Here is a 25,065-nt window from a genome sequence, read left to right as displayed (position 1 = left end):
AAAACCGATGTCGACGGTTATGATTTCGAGTACACGCCGATAAGATGATCGCCGATTCTCAAACCATCCCGCGGTAAAATGAGGACGTGATGCGTGGGCGGAAGCGCCGATCGATCGCGCAACGGCGATTTTAATGAAGAGCAGACCGAGCATCAAAGGCAGCCGCGGCGATAATAATTTATTCCGTGCTATCGATACGCACGGGGACGGAGAGAAGGAAGGATCATCCCGCGCGAGAAAATTAAAATTCTCTGGAAACCGGCTGCTATCTCTCTTCCTCCCGACTCTCGCAATTCGACGCAAATGAGCATCGAGAGAGATTTCAATAGCGCTTGCAAATCGGACGTGGATATTACGAATTTTTCGTTAAATCTTTATCCCGTCATTAATGAGAAAAATATGGTGGATTCTATCATGCTCCGTCCTTCTCTCTCCCCGAGCGTATCGATATGGGCAAAATTACCGCGACGATGCGACGACAGAGAGAAAGAGAAACAGGACGACGATCGAGACTTCTCTGTACACTCGGGAACTTCCGATCACTGGGTGCGATCAGTGAATTTGATATTTTATTAAGATATATGATTCTGAAACAAATTAATTTCTTTCGATATATTATAATTGCTATATTTAATCTCTCTTTCGCGGTCCGCACAAGAGGAAATTCGCGCGTCCGCGAAGCATATTTTACGGGAATCTTTGAAATATTGTCGAAACGTTTTACGCACACGTTCATTTAACTGTTAGTTTTATTCTCTAGACTACGGGATGTATCGATACCAAAAATATAGCTGAATTAATTAACGTAATTAATTAATAATAACTCACAGAGATTTGTTACCGATGATATTGTTATGCTGCGTATAATGAATAGTCGCCTTCCGGATGAAAGCAACGCAAATTAATTGCACTGAATGTATGTAATTGATCAAAAATATTTTCCTTTTTTCTCCTGAGCGAGACCTTTCAATATTAATCAAACTTAGCAATTACGGTTCGCGAGTTCATTTGCTAACAAACCGAGTCGAGAGCTATGAAATCAATTATAAAACTTTTCCTCTCCGGAATAACCTTGTTCGCGTCTCCTCTTTCTCCTTTCCTCTCTGACCGCGCATTTCTCGATCGATACTTCGCCTCAACGTATCGTCCTTTATCAAATGATACGTACAAATAACATAATATTAGCCCGTATTCATATCCTTTCTGTTACTGCATTTAACACTAAGTACCAGGTTCGCTTTGTCTAACAGAAAAAGACTGCGCTATGAACACGGGCTGATAACGAAAGAGATAATAAACGATAAATGGCAGGAGTCTGAAGAGTACTTTGGTGATGAATAGACATCCGTCTATCCTCGCGATAGACAGAGAGATCGACCGCTCCACGGATAAAAACGGCGAATGTAAACGACGGCGCGATCGAAAACAGGAAAATCGCGAAGGATCGTCTGTAAAATAATTGGACTGAAATTTTTATCGCGAGTCCGACGTTTACGCGTCGTATCGCAGCACGCTGGCGGGTAATACGAGAAATTTCTAATTATCGAGTACAGAGGTGGAAAACGCGAATGGAGCGAGAACGCGTCGGATGCGGAAATATTCCGTGGAACAGTCGAACGGTCTATCGCGCGATCCACGCGACCAACGCGCGAGATCAAAGGACGAGAGAGAGAGTCCGAGGATAAACCGTGGCGTAACTAGGTGAAAAGCGCGTATCCCCCCCCCCCCTTGCTCTGTGCGTCCGCTGATGATAAGTAAAAATTTGTGACCCTATTGAATCATTAATCTATAATCTATATCGCGTGTATCTACGATGCTGAAGAATCTCGTCTATATTTCATACTTCACTTTTGCTTTCTATCGTCCCCAGTGTGTTACGCTCCTCGGACTCTCGAGGTCACACCTGGAGATCGATCGCTACGATTTTGTCGTTGAAATCTTAAGCTCCACCCTCTTCGTTTTTTTTTTCTTTTTCGTCGTCCCGGAGAAATGACGTATTTACGATTCTCGTGAACTCGCGAAACTTTCGCGTCCTCTCTCCTTCTCTCTGACGTCTTCATGTTCGGGACGAAGAGTAGACGATCGATCTCCGGGCGAAGCGACGAATGCGCTCGCGATGTATTCCGCGAGAACGACGGCGAGAGACACGAGGCGGATCCTCGCGAGGACCGTGATAGCGAAGCTATCGCTGATAGCGCGACTCTTCCTAGCAGATCCGTCGCGAGACGCGCTCTTCAATGGTCCAGCAATTGGCCAGTTCGCTCGACCATGTGAAGCGGTTCGTCACCGACCTCGTTCCCCTCGCCTGGCTTCTCTGTCTCACCCCACCCCCTACCCCACCCCTCTCTTTGCGCTCGTTCTTAACCTATGCTCCATTTTGTCGACTTGTGGGTGAAGAAGAAATGTGTAAAGGGGAAGCAGGATGCGGTGAAGAGGCGACGCTCTCCTTAGAGTCCTTCGCAAGGGCAACGCTCGAGAGTCAACCGGACGAGTTGATATTTGCCGGCGACAGATCGGGCTTTGTTCACGCTGTAATTAGACGCGATGAAGTTTATCACACGCTTGAAATCGATCAGGAAATCGCTCAATTATATTCCGTCAATGGGCAATTTCGCGATCGGTCGATCACGCGTCTTTCCATCGCGGAACTACGACTCACCGTACACGCTCGATGCGCGTCCCCTTCGCAGTGCGCGAGCCTGGATCGCATCGAAATCGATCGGATCGATAGATCCCATAGATCGCACAGTTCTGCCCAAGGTCATCGCATCGGCGAATAGTAGCGATCGGTACACGCGCGCGCACGTCAGGAAGTATTTCTTGTTAGCGGCGTGAAAGCGCGCGCAGGTGTCACGCGCTGAAGACTCTCTGGAACTCGGTAGAACTCGCGCCGAGAAACGACGAATCGTGCGATTACCGTCGAAATGACAAGCCCGATCTACCGTCGATTGATCTCAACGTCTCTTTTAATTGGTTTATCTCGAAGCGCTTGCGAAGGGTTGGGGTGTCTCGCGAGCAGAGTCTGACGTTCGTTTATACTGCAAGTTTATACGGATTGGCACGTGTTTCGGAAAAACGGGAGAGAAGAAAAACGCGCATACGACATCTCGACACTAAAATAACTGATACGCTAAACAATTGTAGTCGTTAGAAATATCGTCCCTCCAGTATATAGCGGAAACTTAAAAAGAAAAGAAAAAATGTTTGCCGAGTCCTCTTGAGATATTCTTTCTCGCAGTTCTATGCTTCATTAAAGAATAATTGAGGTCAATTGGCGATACGTTCGCTGTATCCTTCCTCTCTTTTTCTTTCTCTCTCACGGTTAGGAACGGACAGGAATTTCTGATAATTATCTCCTCCGGTAATTTTCGCAATTGCAAGAATGTAGAGGATCCGCTTTTCACGTCGTCGAACGTTCGCCTTGTTAAAAAAAAATTGCATTTGCCCGCGGGAGAATTAATTAGACCTCCGATAATTACGTTCGGCAATTCCTCGATTATGTATGTACTTTGAGCCGCGCGCGAGCGCAAATAATCCTTTCCCCGCGTATTTTGCGCGTAATTCTTCCCGATTGTCGAAATGGACCGCGCGGCATCAGGGCGCCGGTGCAAAATGCGCGGACAATCCTGCGGAGAATTCTTCAATGAAGGAATTCATACGCGCTCGAATAATTCGTTTTGACACGGCAGAACACGCGGACACGGGTATTCATTCCCAGGTGAAATAGAAAAGAGAGAGAGAGAGAGAGAGAGAGAGAGAGAGAGAGAAAGAGAGAGAAATAGAAAAAACCATTGAACGTGCGAGAAACTGGATTACGTAAGGTCGTCTTTCAATCCTACGACACCGTTGACGACGCGTCTCTCTTTCTCCCTCCTTCCCTCTCTTTCTTTTAGTTTTCCGATCGAACGCGCGCGCGCGCGCGTTGTGTTTATCAATCCGGAAACTATCTCGGTCAGCTCTGCTCGCGGCATACCTCGCAGGGGTAGACGGGTTCGAAGGGAGGATGTATGTATTGGACGTATGTACGCACATATGTGCGTGGCGGCAAATCGAACGAAGTCAGTCACAGCAAATATACGTGTATGTATTACGTACAGAAAAGCGTGTGTGTAAATATATATATATACATATACGGTATTACTACACGTGCGGTACTCACTCGTTGTTCAGCACGCGGAACGACTTGGGCGACATGCAGTTGACGCTCCAGTCGGTGTTCCCGTGCTCGTTGCATATCGTGATCGAGAACCTGCCGTAGTTCGCCCGTATCAGGTGGATCAGCTTCCCCTCACCGCACTCGATCTCCAGCGTCTTGCCCTCGCACGCGTATGCGGTGTCGTACCTCTCTGCAATCAGAACAAGAGAAGAGCACGGTTATATCGTTGCATTCGAGACCGTTCTCGGGTCAGTCGGTCGTAAAGCGCAGGGTAAAGTCTGGAACTTGAGTCTCGCGCTGATACTTTCTTCGCGAGTGTCGCCGCTGCGGTTTGCGGTGACGCGCGCGCGTACGCAATGCTGTCAGCCAGCAATGATCTGTGTATCGAGAACACACACACACACACACACACACACACAGAGAGAGAGAGAGAGAGAGAGAGAGAAGGGGGGAGAGCACCCCCGAAATTCTCGCACACATGACGTCCGATGCAGCCGAATCCGCATCGGGGAGCTTCCGCTTCCGGAAAGCCTCCGCGCGTGTGCGCGGGAATCCTGGAGGATAGATGCGTTATCGCTGACGGGATTACGCCGCTGTTGCGCGCGATATTTAATCTATTCCCGCGCGGCCGCTGCTACGCACGCGGGAAGATTTCTGCTTCGAAGAGGAAAAAAGAATGAAGAATTTGCATCCGGATTACATACATATTTCGGAGGACGGGAGAGGAATTTATTAACTTTATTTATTTCCTCCGCCGCGAGAATTTTCGTGTACGTGAGCGCCACTTTGTAGATATCGCGAACAATTCTCGCGTTACTTCTCGGGAAGCCACTCGGCCGGATTTTCCATGAGACGCGTCGGCGGCGCGACGGAGATTAACAAGTGAATAGATGTGTAAGTAAAACAAATTATGACCAACTGAGAGGATTGATAAATCCTTCTCAGGAAAAATTGATGATAAATTGATAGAAAGCTGATGGTAATTGATAACAAAGTGATAAAAGATCGATGAGTGGGGAAAACACCATCTCGTCTTCAAAAGGACCGAGAGAGAGAGAGAGAGAGAGAGAGAGAGAGAGAGAGAGAGAGAGAGAGAGAGAGGAGAGAGAGAGAGAGAGAGAGAGAGAGGAGAGAGGAGAGAGAGAGAGAGAGGAGAGAGAGAGAGAGAGAGAGAGAGAGAGAGAGAGAGAGAGAGAGAGAGAGAGAGAGAGAGAGAGAGAGAGAGAGAGAGAGAGAGAGAGGAGAGAGAGAGAGGAGAGAGAGAGAGAGAGAGAGAGGAGAGAGAGAGAGAGAGAGAGAGAGAGAAGAGAGAGAAGAGAGAGGAGAGAGAGAGAGAGAGAGAGAGAAGAGAGAGAGAGAGAAGAGAGAGAGAGAGAGAGAGAAGAGAGAGAGAGAAAAAAAAAGAGAGAGAGAGAGAGAGAGAGAGAGAGAGAGAGAGAGAGAGAGAGAGATCGATCAATCGGCCCTCGAGTTTCATTTTATTCCTGGTAACGCAGCGCTGCAACGTTATTTCCTCGCGGCGACGAAACAAAACGCCGTCTCCATCCGCCGCGCCGCCGCGCCATTTCCCGAAGCGGCCGATGCGAGACCAACAGTTCCAACGAATACGTTCATTAACGCGACGCATAATATCCCGGCGCATAAATGTAAACGCTTCGACACTGCGTCCGCGGGTAAACTCGCCGCTGTGAATTCACGCCGGCGCCGCGGCATTTCCGCGGAAAGTCCTAACCGCGGACTAAACCGGCATTGTGGCGCGTCGGTACGGAACTAATGAACTCACGACGAGGCTTTCACGGACAGAGTTATTACACCAGGCCCTTCCCTTCCCATTCCTCCTTGCAGCGTTCCCTCGTCCTGGTCCCGTCTCCGAGGTGCACCTCTCGCTCTGCTATCGTCTTCCCTCTGCTACTTTTACTTCTTCCTTCGTGCCCTTCGCCCTTCGCCCGCCTCCGACGGCAGCGTATTATGGCTACCGTCATACCCTCCCTCCCCTCTCGCCCTTAAATAAGCCTGGACCTAGTTTTACGATTCCGTTCGTCCCTCAACGCTCTCCAGCTCACCGCACCGTTGCGCACGAATGCACTGGGCGGCGGGACGTACCGATGCGCGCCGCGACTCTAATTCGGATCTTTAGATAATTAGATTAGCGAATCGTGCAATTCTGATCAATGGGACCTCGGTTGGTTATGCTCGGCGTACTATTTCTCGGGCTCGCATTGTCGTTTTACGATGATGAGGAGTATGATCTAGAAATATAATCGCGTAATCGCTAGTCGAGGGACCGTAGCTCGGCGTAGAGATCATTTCCGAGTGATTAATTATCGAGGTCAAACGAGAATTGATTCGATTTGAGCTTTACACACGCCGGATATGACATCACATCTATTGTTACCTCGCGACACGAATGGATTATGCTTTCTATTGGTCCCTTCGCGTGTCATTCTAGCGACTGTAAAAATTTTCTTCGTAATTAAGTATAATGAAACGGAAAAGGGGAAAATATTGCACTACGCGTTATTCCACTTTTCTCGAGAGCAATTTCTATGCATAATATTATAACATATAAATATATATATATATATGTATTGATATATATAAATATATATATATATATCTGCGGTAAAATATCTCTTTCTCTCTATAATTCTCTCTCTATAATTCTCTCTATAATTATTCATGAATTAGAGAAGAGTTAATACGCACAGGCGCTTTAACATCAGCCATCGGTTTTCCGTTTGTGTAAAATTGCACATGCAATAGATTCGACAAGACAGACCCGACACGGGACAATAATTTAATAACAGCACAGGCAATAATAGCGACAATATTCCTCTCACGAGGTCATTAGCCGGGGCACATGTTCAGTCGTCATTATCGATCATTACGTTAAGAATCCCCCGGGTGAAGGAAGAGAGAGAGAGAGAGAGAGAGAGAGAGAGAGAGAGAGAGAGAGAGAGAGAGAGAGAGAGAGAAGAACAGAAAAAAGAAATGATCTCACAGGCAGGCGTCGACTTGCAAAAAAATTCGAGAACAAAGCGATGGCTGAGTAACGACACGCGTGTTTCGCGGTAAATTACTGCGTGCGTGGAAACGACGACGCGGGGAAGGGGGGTCAAGGTTGCGGCGAGATTACGTGGAGGGCACACGAGAAGGAGAGAAGGCCTCGATTTAACGTTTTCCTATTCGCTCGCTCACATTCGCCGGAACGGCGAAGAAGCTACCTGGTGTTGAACGCGCCGCGCTGCGTGCAAGGTCGCCCCTAAATTTTCCTTGTGTAAAAGTAACGTATAGGATGTATAAATAACATGGGAGGGAGTCCCTATAGACATGACCTTCCTTCTCTTGTTTATTTGCCTTATGCATACACACTAAGAGCCGAATGGATAGACGAGCAGGTCGAGGTAGTAAACACAAAAAAAAACAATAGATAGCATAACGATAGAATATAATTCAGACACCCGTCGGTGAAGGTCGAGCGGGATACGGAGACGCACCGAGTGCCAGAACACCTTCGAGTCAGGCTTTCGCGCAATTAATTCACGCGACAATTGATTAAAAATGGCGGTTCGAATGGATATACGCTGGCGGGCAGTCGGAGATCTCCAAGGGAAAGCGCACGAGGAAATCACTAACATATCCCAGCCTAAAGCTCACCATCCAGCACCAAGAGGTACAATGGACATCAAGGGAAAGCGCACGAGATGTCCCTCTCAGCTGCTGGTTCAGATCACTTAGGCCATATCGGGCCCTCCGGGAAAACGCACGGTGAGCCCGGTCTGGTGAACAAGAAAACATCGGAATCGGACCGGTGTCGAAGGGAAAACGCACGACGACATCGGTATTCGGAATTAAGGGAAATCAACTAATTGTGTAAGGGAACAATGCTCGACCCCGGTCACCCGATAAACATTAGAAAACAATGGTTTGATTAACACTCACCAACTTTCCGCACGAGTGGCGACGGCATGTCTCTTTCGGGTGTCCAACAGCGACTAACTGCCTACCTCTATCGCGACATCGTTTTTATAATCCGCGTCTCTATCTTCCAAACGTAAACACATCGTTTTCCCCACCATTGACCTCGCTGTGATCCTTATTGTTTTTCAACGCTCCGAATGTCCATTTCGGATTTTCACATGCGATACTCACACCTCGTACGATATGAATGGTCAGGTATTAGAAGCAAGAATAGATTCAATATTTTCATTACAATTGTGTGCTTTTCTTCAAAGATATACACAACAACAGATCGTCGGCATTCTTTAGAAGAGGAAAAAGAAAAAGGAGCGAACAAGCGAAGAAAAAGAAAAAGAAAAAAAAATATTTGTCTCATACTTGATCCCGCGGAGTCTCCGTCTCGAGGCGAGGCGCCGACCGGGAAGTTAAATCCCACCGCTACCTCGTCGATCCCGCTCTTAGTCCGGCAACCGAGCGGTGGTCTTGTGCATTGTTATTTCGATCAGTCGCGCGTAGTAACTGAATCCATGTGGCGCGTTGAATCGGAAATTCGAGCGCGGCCGAAGCAGACGTCGAACTGGAAAATCGACGCTCGGGGGAAGTTTCCCGGACAAATAGAAGAGGCTAAGTGAGCCTCATTTCCTACCTGCGAGCCAGCCTACACGTCGCCGAAGGCCGGAGAAACGACCTTACACTTCGCGCGATTAAATATTTTTTCTTCACCCGAACCAGGCGAAGCGCTTTTCGAAAGTAGGATAAGATATCGCTGTAAGGCCGGCGTATATCCTTGATAAAAATGGCAGAGGGCCGAGGGGAGCGGAGGGAATGTGAGTGAAAGAGAGAGAGAGAGAGAGGGAGGGAGAGAGAGAGAGAGAGAGAGAGAGAGAGAGAGGGAGGGAGAGAGGAGGTAAGAAAAAGATTTATAACACGAAGGCAATTTCTCAGCCGTCTCTTTTTGCTCCTCGCATCGCGATTAACGCTCGACTCGCGCCGCCGTTATTCTCGCTGCAGTTTGTTCTCCGTTAATTAAGCGCGTTTCGATAACACCGTAAGCGGCAGGTAATCGATATACGGCGTCATCGACATGCTCGATTAACCGGGGATGAGGTAGAAGTGAGCACCGTGCGCGACGTGTGTGTTTCGATGAAAACGCTACCGCCATAAACGCATCGATAAGTGAGCGACTCTCCCGCTTGCACGCCTCGCGCTCTCTCTCTCTTTCTCTCGCGCGCGCGCGCGCGCGTCTGCTGATTGCGCCCTCGTCCCGTCGTCGTCCTCGCGCGCACAATATTTCGCCCGACGCGACCGACATGCGCGTACTCTCGCCGCATTATCGCGGGAATTAACTGCTACGTGACACAATTTCATTTCGCGCTGTTCAATCTCGCGATTTTTCGCGCGTGTCCCGGACGCAGCCGAGTCGCAAATTGAGCCGTCGTCGAAAATGAATTTGCCCTCCTCGCCTCTCCTCCCGTCACCCTATACTCGATAACATCAACATACAAGACTCCCGCTAATTTCGAAGCGCCGCTGCTTTTTGTTTATGAAGCCCCGCGTGTTGCAATCTTGCTCACACCTCCGTCTTGGATGCGCGCATCCGCCGCCGTAATTTAACGCGCGAGAGGTACTCGGTTTCTTGCGCTTCTTCCTCCCCGCATCGCGCGCGAACGGCTTTCAATCTCGCGGACGGATCACGCTCGCGTCCGAAGGACAACGCCAGAGACGAGGCTCTCGACAAGGCGCGCAGCAAACGACGGACCTGTCGCCAAGTGTCGAATAGTTCGCGTCTCGGCGACGTCGTTCGCGGCGCTCCTCGAGACGCATTCGTAGCGGCGAAGTCGTTGAAAGTTGGCCGGCTCCGAGGCATCCCGCGGCTGAGGTGAGATCTCCTCGGGGTCTGCCAGAGAGTTCGCCTTAGGTCCCTTCAAACCCTGCCCGTGTGTGTGTGTGTGTGTATATGGTCGTTGCTCGGATGTCGGCAAGACATCGTCTCCCTCGGGAGCGGCGAGTTCCGAGGGAGCCGCACTGTGTATGTATATATCTGTGTATGCTTCGAGTCTCTCTCGTTGTGACTCGACCGCGGCGAATGCACTTCGTCAAGTTCGAAGACTAGAAAGCGAGAGGATTCTCTCTCTCTCTCTCTCTCTCTCTCTCTCTCTCTTTCTTCTTCCATGCTCCTCCGCAGCACCGGTCGCTGCCGGTCCGTGTAAATCTTCGGACTCGCGGCCGCGGCGCGGCGGAACTCTCCCGAGAGTCCTTTCAGGCTTTATCGCTTCGCCCTCTGGAGCTCTCGATCGCCACCGCCAGCCGCGCTGGTACAGCTCTCGAACAAGCCGTTGCAGCAAGTCCTTAGAGCGTGATCGAGGAGTTCGCGTTTCGTATTAATTGGCCGAGCGTTATATCTTGCCGGCGTCCCCGGCGAACACCGGGGGTGAACTGACGCGTTTTCGCGCCCCGGTACGCGCATCTATCTCGCCTAAACGATTTCCGAGAGAAGCGGATAAGCCTAACCGGACTTTTCCTTCGCGAGAGTCCTCTGCGCTTCCGTTATTCCGCGGACGTGAAACATACGTTGAGGTGTATAGTGCAGCAATGGCGCGCCGCGAGGAGCAGATTGAAATTCCCCCGAGGCTGCAAATATTAAGTTGCTACAACGAAGAAGTGAGAGGCAGGGGAAGGGGAGTGATAACGAGCTCAGAGCAAGCGGGCAACGCGCGTTACTTCTCGTCCGGATGTCGCCAGGTTCATCATGAAAATCAGAGCTCGAGGGCGAAATAAACGCATTCCCGCTCTCGGCCGACCGTTGAGCGAGAAAATTATTGCACGACCCCGCATCGCGTTGTCGAAGTGCCTTTTTCGGCTACCGCAGCTGCGGCTGACGCGTTATGCGTCATGCGGTCGCTGCGTGCGGCCGGACTTACTGCTACGCTACGGATTGTTCGCGGGTTGTAAAACGCATCGCAGCGCCGTGAAATCGAGCACCGGCGCGAGAGAGAGAGAGAGAGAGAGAGGGAGGGAGAGGGAGGGAGGAGGAGAGAGAGAAAGTTCCTCCACTCGTGCGGTATTTAACCCGAAAAAGTTGTTGCGAACTCGAGCGCGTCGGACAATGAAATTATTATGCGGCCTTTTAGTCGCGGTGCATTCGTTACCGATGCGACTGCAACCGACGCGCGCGCGCGCGTGCGTGCGTGCGTGCGTCATGCGGTCGCGGTTAGGACGCGTAGAACTCAACTTTACGCGCTGTTCGACGAATGTATCGTTCGAGCACATCGTTTGCGTCACGAGTGTCTCGTTGTACATTTTAATTAATTATTATCGCGCGGCGTGTATTAATCACGGCCGCGTTCCGCAGGCCGCAGCTTTACGCGTGCGCGCGCGCCAACAATCACAGGCGCGAGCGATAATGGAATTATTATATTTGCTGCACCGCGGCGGCCTCCGCTCCCGCATCGCGGACGCGTCCGGAATCTCCGGTAGCTTCCGCCTCCGCCTCCGCCTCCGAGCGTATTTTGTATCTTTATATTTAGCCACGTTATTGTGCACGGTGAGAGATCGAGGAAATCCCGCGCGGGCGTGAAAGAAAGAAAATATCCCACTCAGGAAATTGTGCTCATTTGCCGAAATTGCGTCGGCGCATTAGAGTTGTTTTTGAGAAAAACGTTAATTCCGCGAAAGGAGAGCTCAATTCTGTCAAGTGCCGCCGCCGCCGCCGCCGCCGCCGCTGCCGCCGCCGCACTGCACGTCGTTCTCCTCGGTGAGGTTTCCCTTTCCGCGAGAGTTTCCAGTCTCGAGGATCGGACATGGAATCCTTCCTCGCGCGGTTTCCAGTCATCTATCCTCTTAGAAGCTCCAAGTATAACGTCGTGAAATTTCCATTGAAATTACTTACCTCGACTTCCCGACGAGAACAACGGCTGGGCTTCGGCAGAAATGAATTTTTCTTATATATCACTGCGCGCGCGCGCGCGCGCGCGTTTCCTCTCCGCTTTAGAGCCACCCTGCATTATTAATGCACCCCCCTCCCCTTCACCTCCTTCCTAATCAAAAATGCATTATATTTTCAATATCATTATTCCTCGGTGCTCTCTCAGTCGGCTCCGCCTCATGAACGTCCTTTTTAAGCGGCGGTCTGCCGCTCGCGTCGCGGAAATGATGAAGCTAAAAGATATATTTCTCCCCGTCGTCGTATCGCACGGGAACGAGTATGAAGTACGCGACGTTATTGCCCCCGGCGGCTCATCAATGCACTCTCTCTCTCTCTCTCTCTCTCTCTCTCTCTTTCTTTCTCCCTCTCTGTTCGCACCTCGACCTTAAGACCCGATTGATTACGAAGCGCAAGATAAAACAACCGCGAGATCACGAGAACGAAAATGCGGCCCTTCCAGCCCCAACAGCGTTTTACCCCGAGCGGAGTCGCAACGACTTCAGCAGCGGATTTCTCATTTTGAGGGGGCGAGGAAACTCGACTGAAGCACCAGCTTTCCCGTTCACCAATCAGTCTCGAAAGTCACGCGCGCCTCTCGATCGACGCGCTGACCTCTTTCCGGTGAATTCCAACCGCCGCGACGTGCGCGCTCGTCATCGTCGTCGTCGTCGTCGTCGTCATGCTGTCGTGCCGCGTCGTTGTCGCGCCACGTTGTGTCGGCCGCGTTCGTCCGTCCATTCGTTCGTTCTCCCGGCTCGCGGAGGAAAAGAGAGGAGAATTGCAGTTTACCATTAATGACTTCGGGTAATAATATATCGGAGGTCCGCCGCGGCCGTACCTCCCGCTGCCGCGGCGGTCGACTTGAAAGGGCCGACCTAACAGCGGGATGTCGTCAGCCCGATGCGGTCTCAGACCTCGAAACCTTTACTACCTCGGTGCCGCGTGCGCGCGCGTGTATACCCGCCGTGGATGATGCCCCGAGCCCCGGTTGAAACACTGCGAAGGTATTGTTGCGCGGGAACGCTATATTCCGTTTCCCCGCGCCGCCTTGCTTCGTCTCCTCCTCCCTCTTCTCCTTCACGTCGTCGTCGTCGTCGTCGTCGCCGTCATCTCCTTTCCCTCGCCGTCATTCGCGGCCGCGTCCATCCACGGGGGGATCATTCGGCGAACGGTTTCAGCGGATTCGAAAGGTCGAGCGCGGCGAATGCCGCGTCCTGATCGGTGCGCGCATCTAAATTGAATGTGTCGGTTCTCTCGAAGCCGAGATTCGACTCGCGACCGCGCGCGGTGTGTTGACGTTCGCTCGCATGCGATTATTACGCGGATCTTCCCGCGGGATTTCGCGAGCGTTGATTTGCCATCAGGGGGAACATCTGTTGGAGAGCCGAGAGCCAGTTACATTTCGATGAAACCTAACGAGATAATTAAAATTGATTAAGATTCCCATCGATAACGATTCGGACGCAAAACTAATGAAATTCTCCGCGATGGAAATCTCTACGAGGGAAATCTCTCAAGGAGATCCCCGGCCTTTGCTTTGCAATTGCGAAACGCGACTCTGCCGGTGAAGTTTGCGCGAAAGACGTGACACGTTGCGACTAAAACTCCGCTCGCGGAGATCAGCTTTGATGAACAGACGGTGACAGGATCGCGCGACGCACGTTGCTCGTGCGAAACTCGATATCTCGCGAATCCGCCGCAGAGGAGAGAGCCAGGCGACGCGGGGGGGACTCCGCAGGGACGATCCGCCGGATGACGGCCGTGTCGCGTCGCGTCCGAGAAAGTATCCCCCGACCGACGTTCCGCCAGTCGAGTAATATCGATTCCGTCTGAAATTGCGGCGGACTCGAGAGCTTGTAATCGTGGGCGGAGTTAATTGACACGCGACACGCGAGACGTATCGCCTCCCATCGAGTTACGATTCAATTTGACGGGGGGGGGGGGAGGGGGAGATGCAATTGCGTCCGCGGGGCGACGATAACCAAAAACTTGGCCCCCGTCGACGTTCCACCCCTTGTCCGCGCTGCAACCGACTGCGCACAGGCCAACACCTGACGCCCGTGCGCGCTCATGCGCGCAGTGGCTAATGCTCCCTTCTATCCGCTTCTTATAATTTATTCGGTCGTCGTAAATCAGTCGCGGGGCACCGGCCGGTGGTAGAGGTCGCGGACCGAAGGTACGGGAGACCCGACGCAGTCCGGGAGAGGGGGGGGGGATCGTGCGTGTCGCTCGACGCAACAGGCCGGCGCATGTAAATGCACCGCTCTATGCACCCGTGCAGCTTGTAAACGCACACGCGAGCGCCGCGCCGCGTCTGTCCGTTCTCTCCGTGAATTGATAATGTAATTAGAGCGGCGAAAAAGGATTAGCTTGAATTAGAAATCCAGCCGGTCTGGTCCGGCAAGGAGAGGAGAGAAGAGAAGAGCAGAGAAGAGGAGAGGAAAGGAGAGGAGGGAAGGAAAGAGAGAGAGAGGATAGAGAGAGAGAGAGAGGGGGGGAGGGAGGAGGGTCGGACGCGTAACCGAGCCGAGTCTCCACGGAGGACTTTGATTTATACGTCCCGGGAGCGCCTCACGAAGTGCAGCAGCCGTTGCAGCCAAAGATGCATGGCCGAGCGGAAAGACCGAGCGAACTTGCGTCTCCATAATGTTACTTCCGATCGATTTCCGGCGAGGCAACGAACGCGACGGCGGGGAGCGAGCTTATCGCGCTCTCCGCCGCGATATTGTCCATTGTAAATTTAACCGCCGTGGTTTGGCGGGAAAAATCGCTCGACACTTGGCGCGAGGACGGCAAGCGGGGCGCTGCTCCTCGTCTGCGGGAGGGTTGATGATTCCCCCGAGTCTCGCGATAGTCTCTCGGCGGGTTTTGAAATAAATATAGCGCGCGCGTGATGCGTCGCGCGCTCCGCTCAGTTTCAGCCCGCGATCTTCATCGCCGCGAAACGTTATTCCCGACTGATATATCCGGCACTGATTTATTCGCCGGCATTTTTCAGCGGATGCAATTATCGAGGCAATGCATCTCGGGCAGATTGCCTGCCAGTTCTTACTCTCCTCTAAAATACACGTGCGCTCGTGCTACGCTATGTGCGATTAGAAGATTTTTCCTTCCATTTACTTGAAACGCGTGTGACACACGTGTGATTCTGTATTTATTATCCGAGAGAACCGTTGGCGCGATTTCGATAACAAGCGCCGGGGAGTTCGCGTAACACAGATATATTTCCGTTGCGTTCGGACAGTAACGTTCTCTGTGCTAAAAACTTTCTACACGTTTTTCTTTACGTCGGCATTTTTCCAATAATAATGTCGCCCGCGATACAGACTATCGAGCATTGTACGCTAGCTACATGTAGGTCATGAGTTACACGAGCTTTACCGGGTACGAAATCTCGGGTGTTTGAGATTTTCCCCCCGACCGCTGTTACTAATGACAATACCTGTACGAAATGTAACGCGAGCCGGAAGTCGGGCATCGACAGCGGTACTCGGTGTACGCGGAAACCGGAGAAAGAAGTAAAGACGACTGTAATACTCCCCGCGATATAAATTCTCTTCGACTGTCAAGTTTTCCTTTCAGCAACTTCCTACATACAACTTCGTATATTCCTATAATTTATAAACGTCCACAAGATATCGAGAGAACATACACAGAGAGAGAGAGAGAGAGAGAGAGAGAGAGAGAGAGACAGAGAGAGAGAGAGAGAGAGAGAGAGAGAGAGAGAGAGAGAGACAGAGAGAGAGAGAAGGGGGAAGAATATAAAAGGCGGAACGACAGCGTGGATGTGCCTCGATCAATTCGGTGAAAGACCGCGTTCCGTTGCTTGCAACCTGCGGCTAATAAAGACTATTATATTGACTAACCGGACTCTACATTTTAGTAAAAATAAATATCCAGAAATTTCATGCAACCAACGAATGAAGAAGTATTAGAAACTTTTCGCTCACCCTCACACGGGGCAACTTTCCGCAGGTAAAATGCACGACACGCAACAAATTAAATTGGACACACCGTTTAATTTTTCAAGTTAAGAAAAATATTAACTAGGTCGGGAGTGAAGTTTATGAAATGAAAGAGAAAAAGTAAAAATATTCTGTTCCGAAACTGTTTCACCTCTTCCCTCTTTCCCCATCACTCTCTCTCTCTCTCTCTCTCTCTCTCTCTCACACACGTTCTCTCAGCCGCGAAATTTCGGGGTAACATCGAGTCGGGTCGATAGACCCGGAAATACCTTGCAACTGATGAAGGATCAACCGTGTACCGTTATTTATATACGCTTACGCATTAAACGCGCTCGCGAAGTGTCCGTTTCATCCCACAGGATCGATTGCCCATTCGAGAGGACGATCCAATGGCCATTGCGCGCGAGTCCCTCTCTCTCTCTCTCTCTCTCTCTCTCTCTCTCTCTCTCTCTCTCGGCGCGCCAACAGTCATTTCTCACGCACGGCTATTTTTCGTCAGTCTCGCGTTTTGCATGCGGAATAGCGTTTCGCTCTCATACTCGCGTCCATTACAGGATCACGATCAAAAGGGGGACCCGATTACACCACGCCCGTGCCGGCGCAATTTTTCCCACGTGCGTGTGCGGTTTCGCTGCGGCGCGACCGAGTTGTCTACTGGTGCGATTCGCGGCCGCGTGCATTCGTGTTTCACTTTTCAAGCTCGACGTCGATCTCCCTTATCGTGTCGATTAGAAATAGATATGCTGATTCCGGTGGATTAGCGGCCGAGTTTTACCAAAGCGGCCAAAAGTGAACGCGGTTTGTGATTAGTTCAGGAAAATTGGACGGAAATTTATGACGGTGCGTTTTCTATTTTTAATCGACATTGGATGAAATGAGAACGAAAGAAAAATGAATAATCTCATTCTCTCTTGTACTGTTTCGTCGATACCCGGTTCGCTCCGCACCGACAGGGACAGATCGTTAGTCGTCGGTAATTCGAGCGTTAATGCCGCACAAGCGACGGATTTGATGCGCCATTTCAACTCCTGTCATTATCGATTTTTTTATACGTAGGCTAGATTAAAACTGTACGCCCGACAAAGTCTAAAGACATTAAAGCAAGCCTTGACTCGACATCAACCGCGAAATCAAACCGTTCTATATCAATTTTCCAATCTCGATATCGAGTTCTACTTTGCTCTTTTCGATATCGAGTAATATCGTAATTAAGCGGCAGTTCGAATTCTCACGGCTGAAAGATGAACTTGGACTCCGCGAAAGAATACCCGTCCGTTTCGCGCACGTACCGCAAAACGTACCGACCGCTCAATGCGCCGCTTCATTTTTCGGCGCTCGCCAAAGTGCACGGTGACAGCCGTGGCGGCGGCGGCGGCGGCGGCGGCGGCGGGAAAAAGAAGAAAATTAGACACGCGCAAACGAAAACGACGTCCTGTGCAACGTCATTTCTATCGCGCGGGTCATCGATCAGACGACGCCCGCGGATTCCGATAACCGATATCGACGCGCGGCGCGGCGCGGCGTCCGCGAGCGCCGGATGCGCTTTCCCGTGCGCTTTCCTCTATTTTTTACGTCTCCGGACCGGAATAACGATTTTTTGTAACGACGTTGTAACGCCGAGCTCGCAACGTTTACATTTCTGAACGAGACCGAGACATGAAACAAACAGATCCCCCCGGTGCCCCCTCGCCGTAAGCGAGGTGTTTCCAGCTTTTGAGATTGCACAAGGAACGACATCCCCGCGCTTTTCAAATCGTTTTTCATCGGGACAAATAGCGATCACAAAGAAAAAGGAGGAAATCACCTCGAGAGAGAAGGGCAAGGTGAAAGACACATGCGCGATAGACACGTGTATCCAATACTCTGGACGTTTCTATCATTTCGCTCTTTAAGGGGACTGGAAGGTCAGATTGCTGAAAAACCATGCTTGTTTTTGACAATATTTTACGATGATGAACTGAATAAATGTGCAAGAATGAAAATTTTAGGTACATTTATACAACATACACTGAGAGAAATATATATGATATTTGGAACTATAATGATATAGTAACTAAATTATAGTCCGAAATATCATATTTATAGTAAATATTATCATAATATCGGTAATAATTACGATATAGGCATAGTATAACCAACCATATAATGTTTTTACTAAGAGTTATAGTAAGTTAAACTAAAATTATTGTATGGATACAAATATAAAATGGTAGGTAAAGTAACTCTTTTATAAAGTCTATATTACCAGAATATTTGCTAAATGATGACAGATGTGTAACTATATGAATATTAAATCTCACTATATTTGTGAATGAGAAATTACCATATATGTGGTAAAAGTAACTAAACAATTATTTAAGACAATCATTGACTATATATTTGTGTTTATTCTACTATAATTTGCAGGTTCCACGAACTATAAAAATATGGTTGATGCCAAAATGAACTATAAAATATAGTGAGATTGTAGTGAATTCAACTATATTTTTCTATCAGTGTATCAAGAGTAGAAAAATTTTGTTTAGTAATAAATACTCATGTAAATATACGATATATAGTATATAGCTGAAATATACTCTCCTTATTTTTTTCAAGTTGTCGTTTTTGCAGTAATATCTCGGCCCTCAGTGGTCCGATCAGAGTGAATTTTAGCTAGAAATCTTAAGGAGGCTTATCATTATCCGGTGAAGCACTATAAAAAAAATCGAACAAAATTAACAAAATGGCAGCTATTAGGAAAAAATTCAAATTTTTCAGTTCTTTTACAAGAAAAAAATTAATATCTCGAAATGAAATATTTTGACGGAGGTTGTCCATGGTTCATCCGAGAGCCAGATGAACAAATATTATTGCTTTAAAATTTCAAATCGACACGAAGCTCAGTTTCAGAGAAATCACTGCAAAAAGTTGAACAATAAAATTTCGAGAGAAACGCGTTTAAAATTTAAGTGGACGTATATTTATATGAATATTTGTCAGTAAACAAAATTTTTCTACTCTGTATAGAGTAGAGGTTCTACTCTGTATATGTTATAGAAATATATCAAAAATTTTCACTCTTGCACATTTATTCAGTTCGTCACAAAATATGATCAAAGAACAAGCACGATTTTTCAGTAATCTGACCCTCCAGTCCCCTTAAATTCGAATATTGAGACTTTCCCACGTCGAAAAATTAAATATTGGAATACGAAGACCGAAATACAAGAAGAATACCCAGAAGTTTTTTCAACTACATTTACCTAAAGCGTTTCTAAAAGAGAGGAAAGAAGTAAGCCGGAGCGAGTATTCATTTGACGAGAAGATTACCCGTCGCCCATGATCATTTATTAATAATCGTGCACTTTGCAAGCAGAAACAGTCCAACAACGAACAATTGCCAATAGCTCGAGGAGCCCTTCCGAGCGCTCGAGTCGCCGAGCAACCGCTCACCGTTCGTCCACTTATCGATAAATCCGCCACTGTTTGTCGCAAGAAAAAAGAAACCGCGAGGGAATAAGAAACCACCCTCTTTCTCTCCTCTCTTTCTCTTGCTCATTCTATCGCGATGACGTCACGTGGAATAGCACCGTGTAATCCGAGCCAATGCTTAGCCGGCCTATTTAGTGGCGATCGCGTTTCCCGCATGACCCATTCATAATATTTTCATTCCGCGGCCAGCATGCGCGAGCTGCGGCGATCCAATTACACCGACGTTATCGTCGGCTCTTGCCCTCCCCCCTCTCCCCCTCACTATCCCGACCGATAGCATCGTGAACAATATACCGCGCGTGTATGTTTACACGCGCGTATTTGACACATCCTCCGCGCGCGTTCGATGGCAGAAATAATAATTGAGCCCTTAACGGCGCCCTTAGGCCGTGACCATTGTCTTGCCGCGAGTTCGTCGAGTCCCGCGATGCGAATCTGCGACAACACGCGAAAATTCCGACGCGCAATTGGCGTATCCGGCATCTCTGTCTCCGCTATCGCTCGTAACGCGGCCCATGACATCGAATCGATAACCTGATTACAATTTGTAATCACACACGCGCGAGAGCTGATTACATTCGAATGCGACAAATCAGCAGTTGAAATTCCTATATCGTCGCGAAATGCTTGTTCTAACTGCATCACGCATCGCTCATATCGCGGATAGCGGAGCCTGCATCGCATAGCGGCGGCGGCGGCGGTATATCGCACGCGCGGGCGTAATTAATCGCGTTCGATCGTTCTTGTGAAGTCAGACTCGCACGAGGCCTCGTTATTTCGCTTGAATCGACGCGGATTGCTCGTCCCGCTCGGACCGCGTCTAGAAACCGCGATCGATATTTCCTTCTTTTGCCCCGCATGCGTGCGTGCGTGCGTGCGCGCGCGCGTCACGATTAGAGATGTGCTTTTTGCATAAAACAGGTCGTACAAACGGCGCTTTTAAACGGTCCGCTGAAGCATTACGATGCATTACCGTGTAAAAATAGAGGCGGAAAGGCGCAATTGAATGTAGGACGAGTAAATATGTGCGAGCGAGCGAATGAGCGCGCATTTGGCGTCGCGCGAGGAGCTGAAAGCTCTAATTAACCGCCGCGTCCAAGTGTATGTATTTTTTACGGTGAATTCCGCGGGCTGAAATTAGCCCTGCCAGAATGTCGGTCACCGTCGCCATCGCGCCGTCGATAATTCCCCCGCGCTAATTACGTAACGCGCCGGACTACAAAAGCGTGCGGCCCCGATTACATTATAAATAATGGAATACGCTCATAATGCCGTTACGCCACGCCGACGTGAATTGGCTCCGCCGCGGCGACGTATGGAAATGACGGGATTAATATGCGCCGGCGTATTCATAAAGTTCGCTAATTAACGCGGCCGCGGGAAGGCGAGAGGCCGCGATCTTCGCGTTGGAAACTATATTTTGTCGGGGTGCCCGCGGAGCGTCGCGCACGCGGTCGACGACGACGACGACGACGACGACGACAACAACAACAACAGCTTGTTCATTCCGCAACATTATATCTTTTTACGAGTGCGCCGCAAACAATACGCGGTCGGTGTGATTTATAACCCGACGCGCGCGCGGCGCGTATAAAAAATTCACACACAATTGCTCTCGATGTATAATATATGAAACGTAAAAAGTAAGGCTATTTCCCATTGTGACTTTATCACTCTTGATGTAACGAGTACAATGTGAAAACGGCAACAACGATTGTCCCGCAATATTTTGCCGCCCGTGGGATTGATTTAACATTCCCGGACGGACTAATTGACGGTCGTCGTAATCAATTCCCCGATAGTATCGATTTTTCGGATACGTCGCTAAATACGCTGAGAATCAACACGATTCATCCCTTCACGAATAAGTAATTCCTCTCTTTCGGACGTACGCGATATACAATAATAGTGACAACAAAGGCAACTTGGTCAACCTCGACGAATTCCGACGAATCGATCCAAAGCAATCGATCGGCAATAAGGAACCGTCACACCGCAGAGACGGTGTTGGCGCGTCCTCTTCACAAGCGTACCGCGCACACACGTACACCTCCCCAGAGACACGTGTCATAAATTAAAAGCCCGTCCCGGAGAGACGACAGGGGCGCGGGGAGGAGCAAGACGCGCGTGAAGCCGCGACGCGACGCGACGTAGCGTAGTACACGGTGAATCATTAATGGTCGCCCGAATTGTCGGCGGATTCAGCGCGTTCTATTTGCAAGCGAGACATAACAAGGTCGCGTGTACGGAAAAACGAAATACTCGAAGAAGTGTGAGAAAATGCGCGCGGCCGCGCCGGCGACGACGAACGATCGTCCTTCGGACGAGCATCGCGGCTCTCGCGGTTCATCCCGCGCGCGCACTACTCTTCTCTCTCTCTCTCTCTCTCTCTCTCTCTCTCTCTCTCTCGCTCTCTATCTCTCTCTATCTATCTCTCGCTCTCGGCTCAATTATCGTCGCTCGGAATCGCCGTACTACTCGCGCAGTAATGGACATCTGTCACGGCGTGGACACGCGTTATCGTGCACCGTCGCCTACGAAAAAGCACCGCGGCGGAATAATTGATGACGTGCACGTGCGCGCGCGCGCAACGGTAACGGCCGATCAAATATTCACGACGCCGACATCTCTTGATGTATATAATTTTCGTGCGAACAGGCCGCGGCGCGTTATCCGAATGGACGCGCGCGCCTCGCCGCCACCCGCGTCCAGCAAGTCATACCCCCTGCACATTCGCCGCCCTCGGTGTGATTTCGTGAATATTTCAACCCGTAAATATTGAAACGCGACACTGCACCCCTGCCGTCTCGCCTCTCTCTCTCACTCTCTCTCTCTCACTCTCACTCTCACTCTCTCTCTCTCTCTCTCTCTCTCTCTCTCTCTCTCTCTCTCTCTCTCGCTCTCTCTCTCTCATTCTCATTCTCTCTCCCTCTTGTCCTCTCTCCATCGCACCTATCGCCGGCCAGGTGCAGCGCGCCGCGACGCGACGCGCCAGGGGGTGATTCGATACTTGCCGACGAATCGAGCATCGAGAGCGACCTCGTAATTCTTTCATCGCGCGCGCGCGCGCGAGCCAGTTCGTTACGATGTTTAATTATCCTGTCATTATTAACGCGCTCGTCTGTCGTCGCGCGCGACAAATGGAGTCTCGTTAGCGAGAGAATACGGTTTTGGGGTATCGCGCGCGACAGCGAGAGACGGCGGCCGTTCTTCATGGCGTGTGTATTTCAGCGGGCTTTTTCGCGGGTCCCGCGAAGGTGAATCAGAATAACCGCACGTTTCGGCCGAAACGATGCGAGAGCCGCGAGAAGAAAGAGCCCCGTCCGCGCTTGCTGGATATCGCTTCGAGCGAATTTCCCCTTGACTTCGCTCGAATACAATAAAATTGATCGCCCGGTTGAAATTGACCGCTTTTCGGGTATCTATTTACCTGCAACGGCGATTGTACGTACGTCTCGGATGTTTGTGTGTTCGCGGCGACTTCGCGATCGATCGACACACGCGCGCTTGCATCCTCGTCCACGAGACACACATCTCGCGTTGCAGGATTTTATTGATAAGCTTGCAACTTTTGCAATAACCGCAGCGCGGCGCAGCGAAGGAAGAGACCGCAGCGCGTCCATGGCAACGTCCATCGAAAACAATATTAAGCCTTTCGCGTATCGAGTTTCCAGCACAGATCCGGCGCTCGTTGCTGCGTGGCGGGCAACGGGCGACACCGAGACGGGGGTCAAAGACCAACGTGCTAATAAACGTGGCACGTGTTTCCGCGGCGGTGACTCATAAAGTCGGCCAGCTCGATGGCGCGCGACGCGAGTTAATTAAAGAACGAGCGCATTTTTCCGCCACCGCCTCGTCTCGTCGCGTCGCATACTTCGGACTCGACTTCCCCTTCGCCGCGCCGCGCCGCGACGTCCCGAGAAATTCGATGTGACCATGGAGCAGCGTGAAACTGCTCGTTACGCCAGCCTCGCGTCTCGCGTGATGGAAATTGCGAAAGAGGCGAGAACGACGAGAATTGCTTCGCCCGGAGGAGGCATCGCGTGAAAATGAGACGCTGTCGATAGGCAGTAGACTAATTATTCGCGACGTGCGCGCGTATGTGCGTGAGTGATCCCAGTTTCGCTGATGAGTCGTAGCCGAGGAAAGAAGGGGAGCAAGAGAGCGAGGAAAGGAGGAGGGAAAAAGAGAGCGTTGTGCAACTGAAAACTTTTCCAGCGCCTAAACTCGTGCCGCATAGTACGAGCGCGGTTCCCTTTATTCTCAAAGGTAATTTCACTGCTGTCGTCCGACGGGGCTTTTGTCGCAGGTGTTGCGCCTGTTGTTTCCCCGTCCTATTACGCGCCCTATCACGATGGCCGTTGTTGCCGAAGTAATCGCCGAAGTATCGCCCTTCGATACGTGTGTGCCGAAGAACTGCGTGGGCAGCGCGGCGACGGCGCGCGCGAGTCGCCGGCGTAAAAAGTTGGAAGCAACAAACTGAAAACTCGTTCGGACCGGAAACTCGGAGTTTCGTTGCTGTCTGTATCGATTTTATCTGCCGGCCATTTTCGGCCAGACCGCCTTCAATACATAAATAATAAGCGGAGCGGGACCTTTTACCGAACACGAACGGTACGAAGCGCATGTATAATTGCGGCCGTCGTCATTCGAATGAGTCTCGAGCGACTTTTCAGACGCTTGAGAAAGAGAGAGAGAGAGAGAGAGAGAGAGAGTCCCGTCGCGAGTAATAAATTCTTGACCGCAATTTCGCGAAAATTTCCTACGAATTAAATATTTATCAGAAAATCGGACGTAATAACTCTACGCCGCGCACCATTAATGCCGGATTATAAATATAAAATAGTCTCCTCTAGTGTGATTTACATTTCTTTGATTTAAAGTGTGATTTAAATTTCTTTCAACTTCAGCTTCCGTCTCTCTCCCTTTCTCTCCCCCCATCTCTCTCCCCCTCCCCCGTATAAACGTAAAAACCACGCTCGCAAATGTTTTACTTTCGCGAAATTAAATTAGAGATTCCGCTCGGAGTCTTTGGTTCACCTCGGAAAGTTCTTCAGAACGCGTGATTGAATTCTACCGAGTGTACCGTGCCAGTACCGTCTCGTAGCGTGCGCGCACAAGGAGACGAGTGCCCCTGGGCCTCATGCTGAGAACGATAGGACGACGAGTGTTTCTCGTTATTCCGTTTTTATTATTGTATCGTTTCCTCGTTGCATCCGCGCGCGCGTCTTCCCCTTAACGCATCATCATACGGTCAATCCGAGTAACCGTAAACTCTCGAGGAGAACGTTAGAAATACATAGAAAGGAGACTGCTAATAAAGAGACGGGTATGTATTATGTAATCCTCTCCTGCCTTGTAATCATCCCGCTCGAAGATCACGAGAGCTATAAAGCTATAAAAGCCACGGGAGTACTTTGTCGAGCACATCTCTGTGGGTTTAAATATACGCACGGCAGATAAGAGGCTTACACGAAAATCAATCTCGCACGAAAATTGCAGCAAAAGAGGGACTTATACCAAAAGAGACAAGAAAGAGAGAGAGAGAGAGAGAGAGTTTCTCTCTCTCTCTCTCTCATCAGACCACT

At 50.0% G+C, this 25,065-nt stretch overlaps 1 protein-coding gene across 7 annotated transcripts in view; it reads right to left on the bottom strand.

The window, feature by feature from the left end:
* LOC105191890 (latrophilin Cirl) overlaps positions 1-25,065 on the bottom strand; it is a 501,575-nt gene that overhangs the window by 52,545 nt on the left and 423,965 nt on the right. For all 7 annotated transcript variants that reach the window (XM_025299204.1, XM_025299206.1, XM_025299202.1 and 4 more), the window contains one exon: positions 4,160-4,346. In XM_025299204.1, coding sequence (XP_025154989.1) covers positions 4,160-4,346 — 187 coding nt within the window. The remainder of the gene's footprint in view (positions 1-4,159; positions 4,347-25,065) is intronic.

The sequence above is a fragment of the Harpegnathos saltator genome, unplaced genomic scaffold (assembly GCF_003227715.2).
Source record: "Harpegnathos saltator strain DR-91 unplaced genomic scaffold, Hsal_v8.6 scaffold255, whole genome shotgun sequence".
Classification (NCBI taxonomy): Eukaryota; Metazoa; Arthropoda; class Insecta; order Hymenoptera; family Formicidae; genus Harpegnathos; species Harpegnathos saltator.
This window is presented reverse-complemented; position numbering and strand designations above follow the sequence as displayed.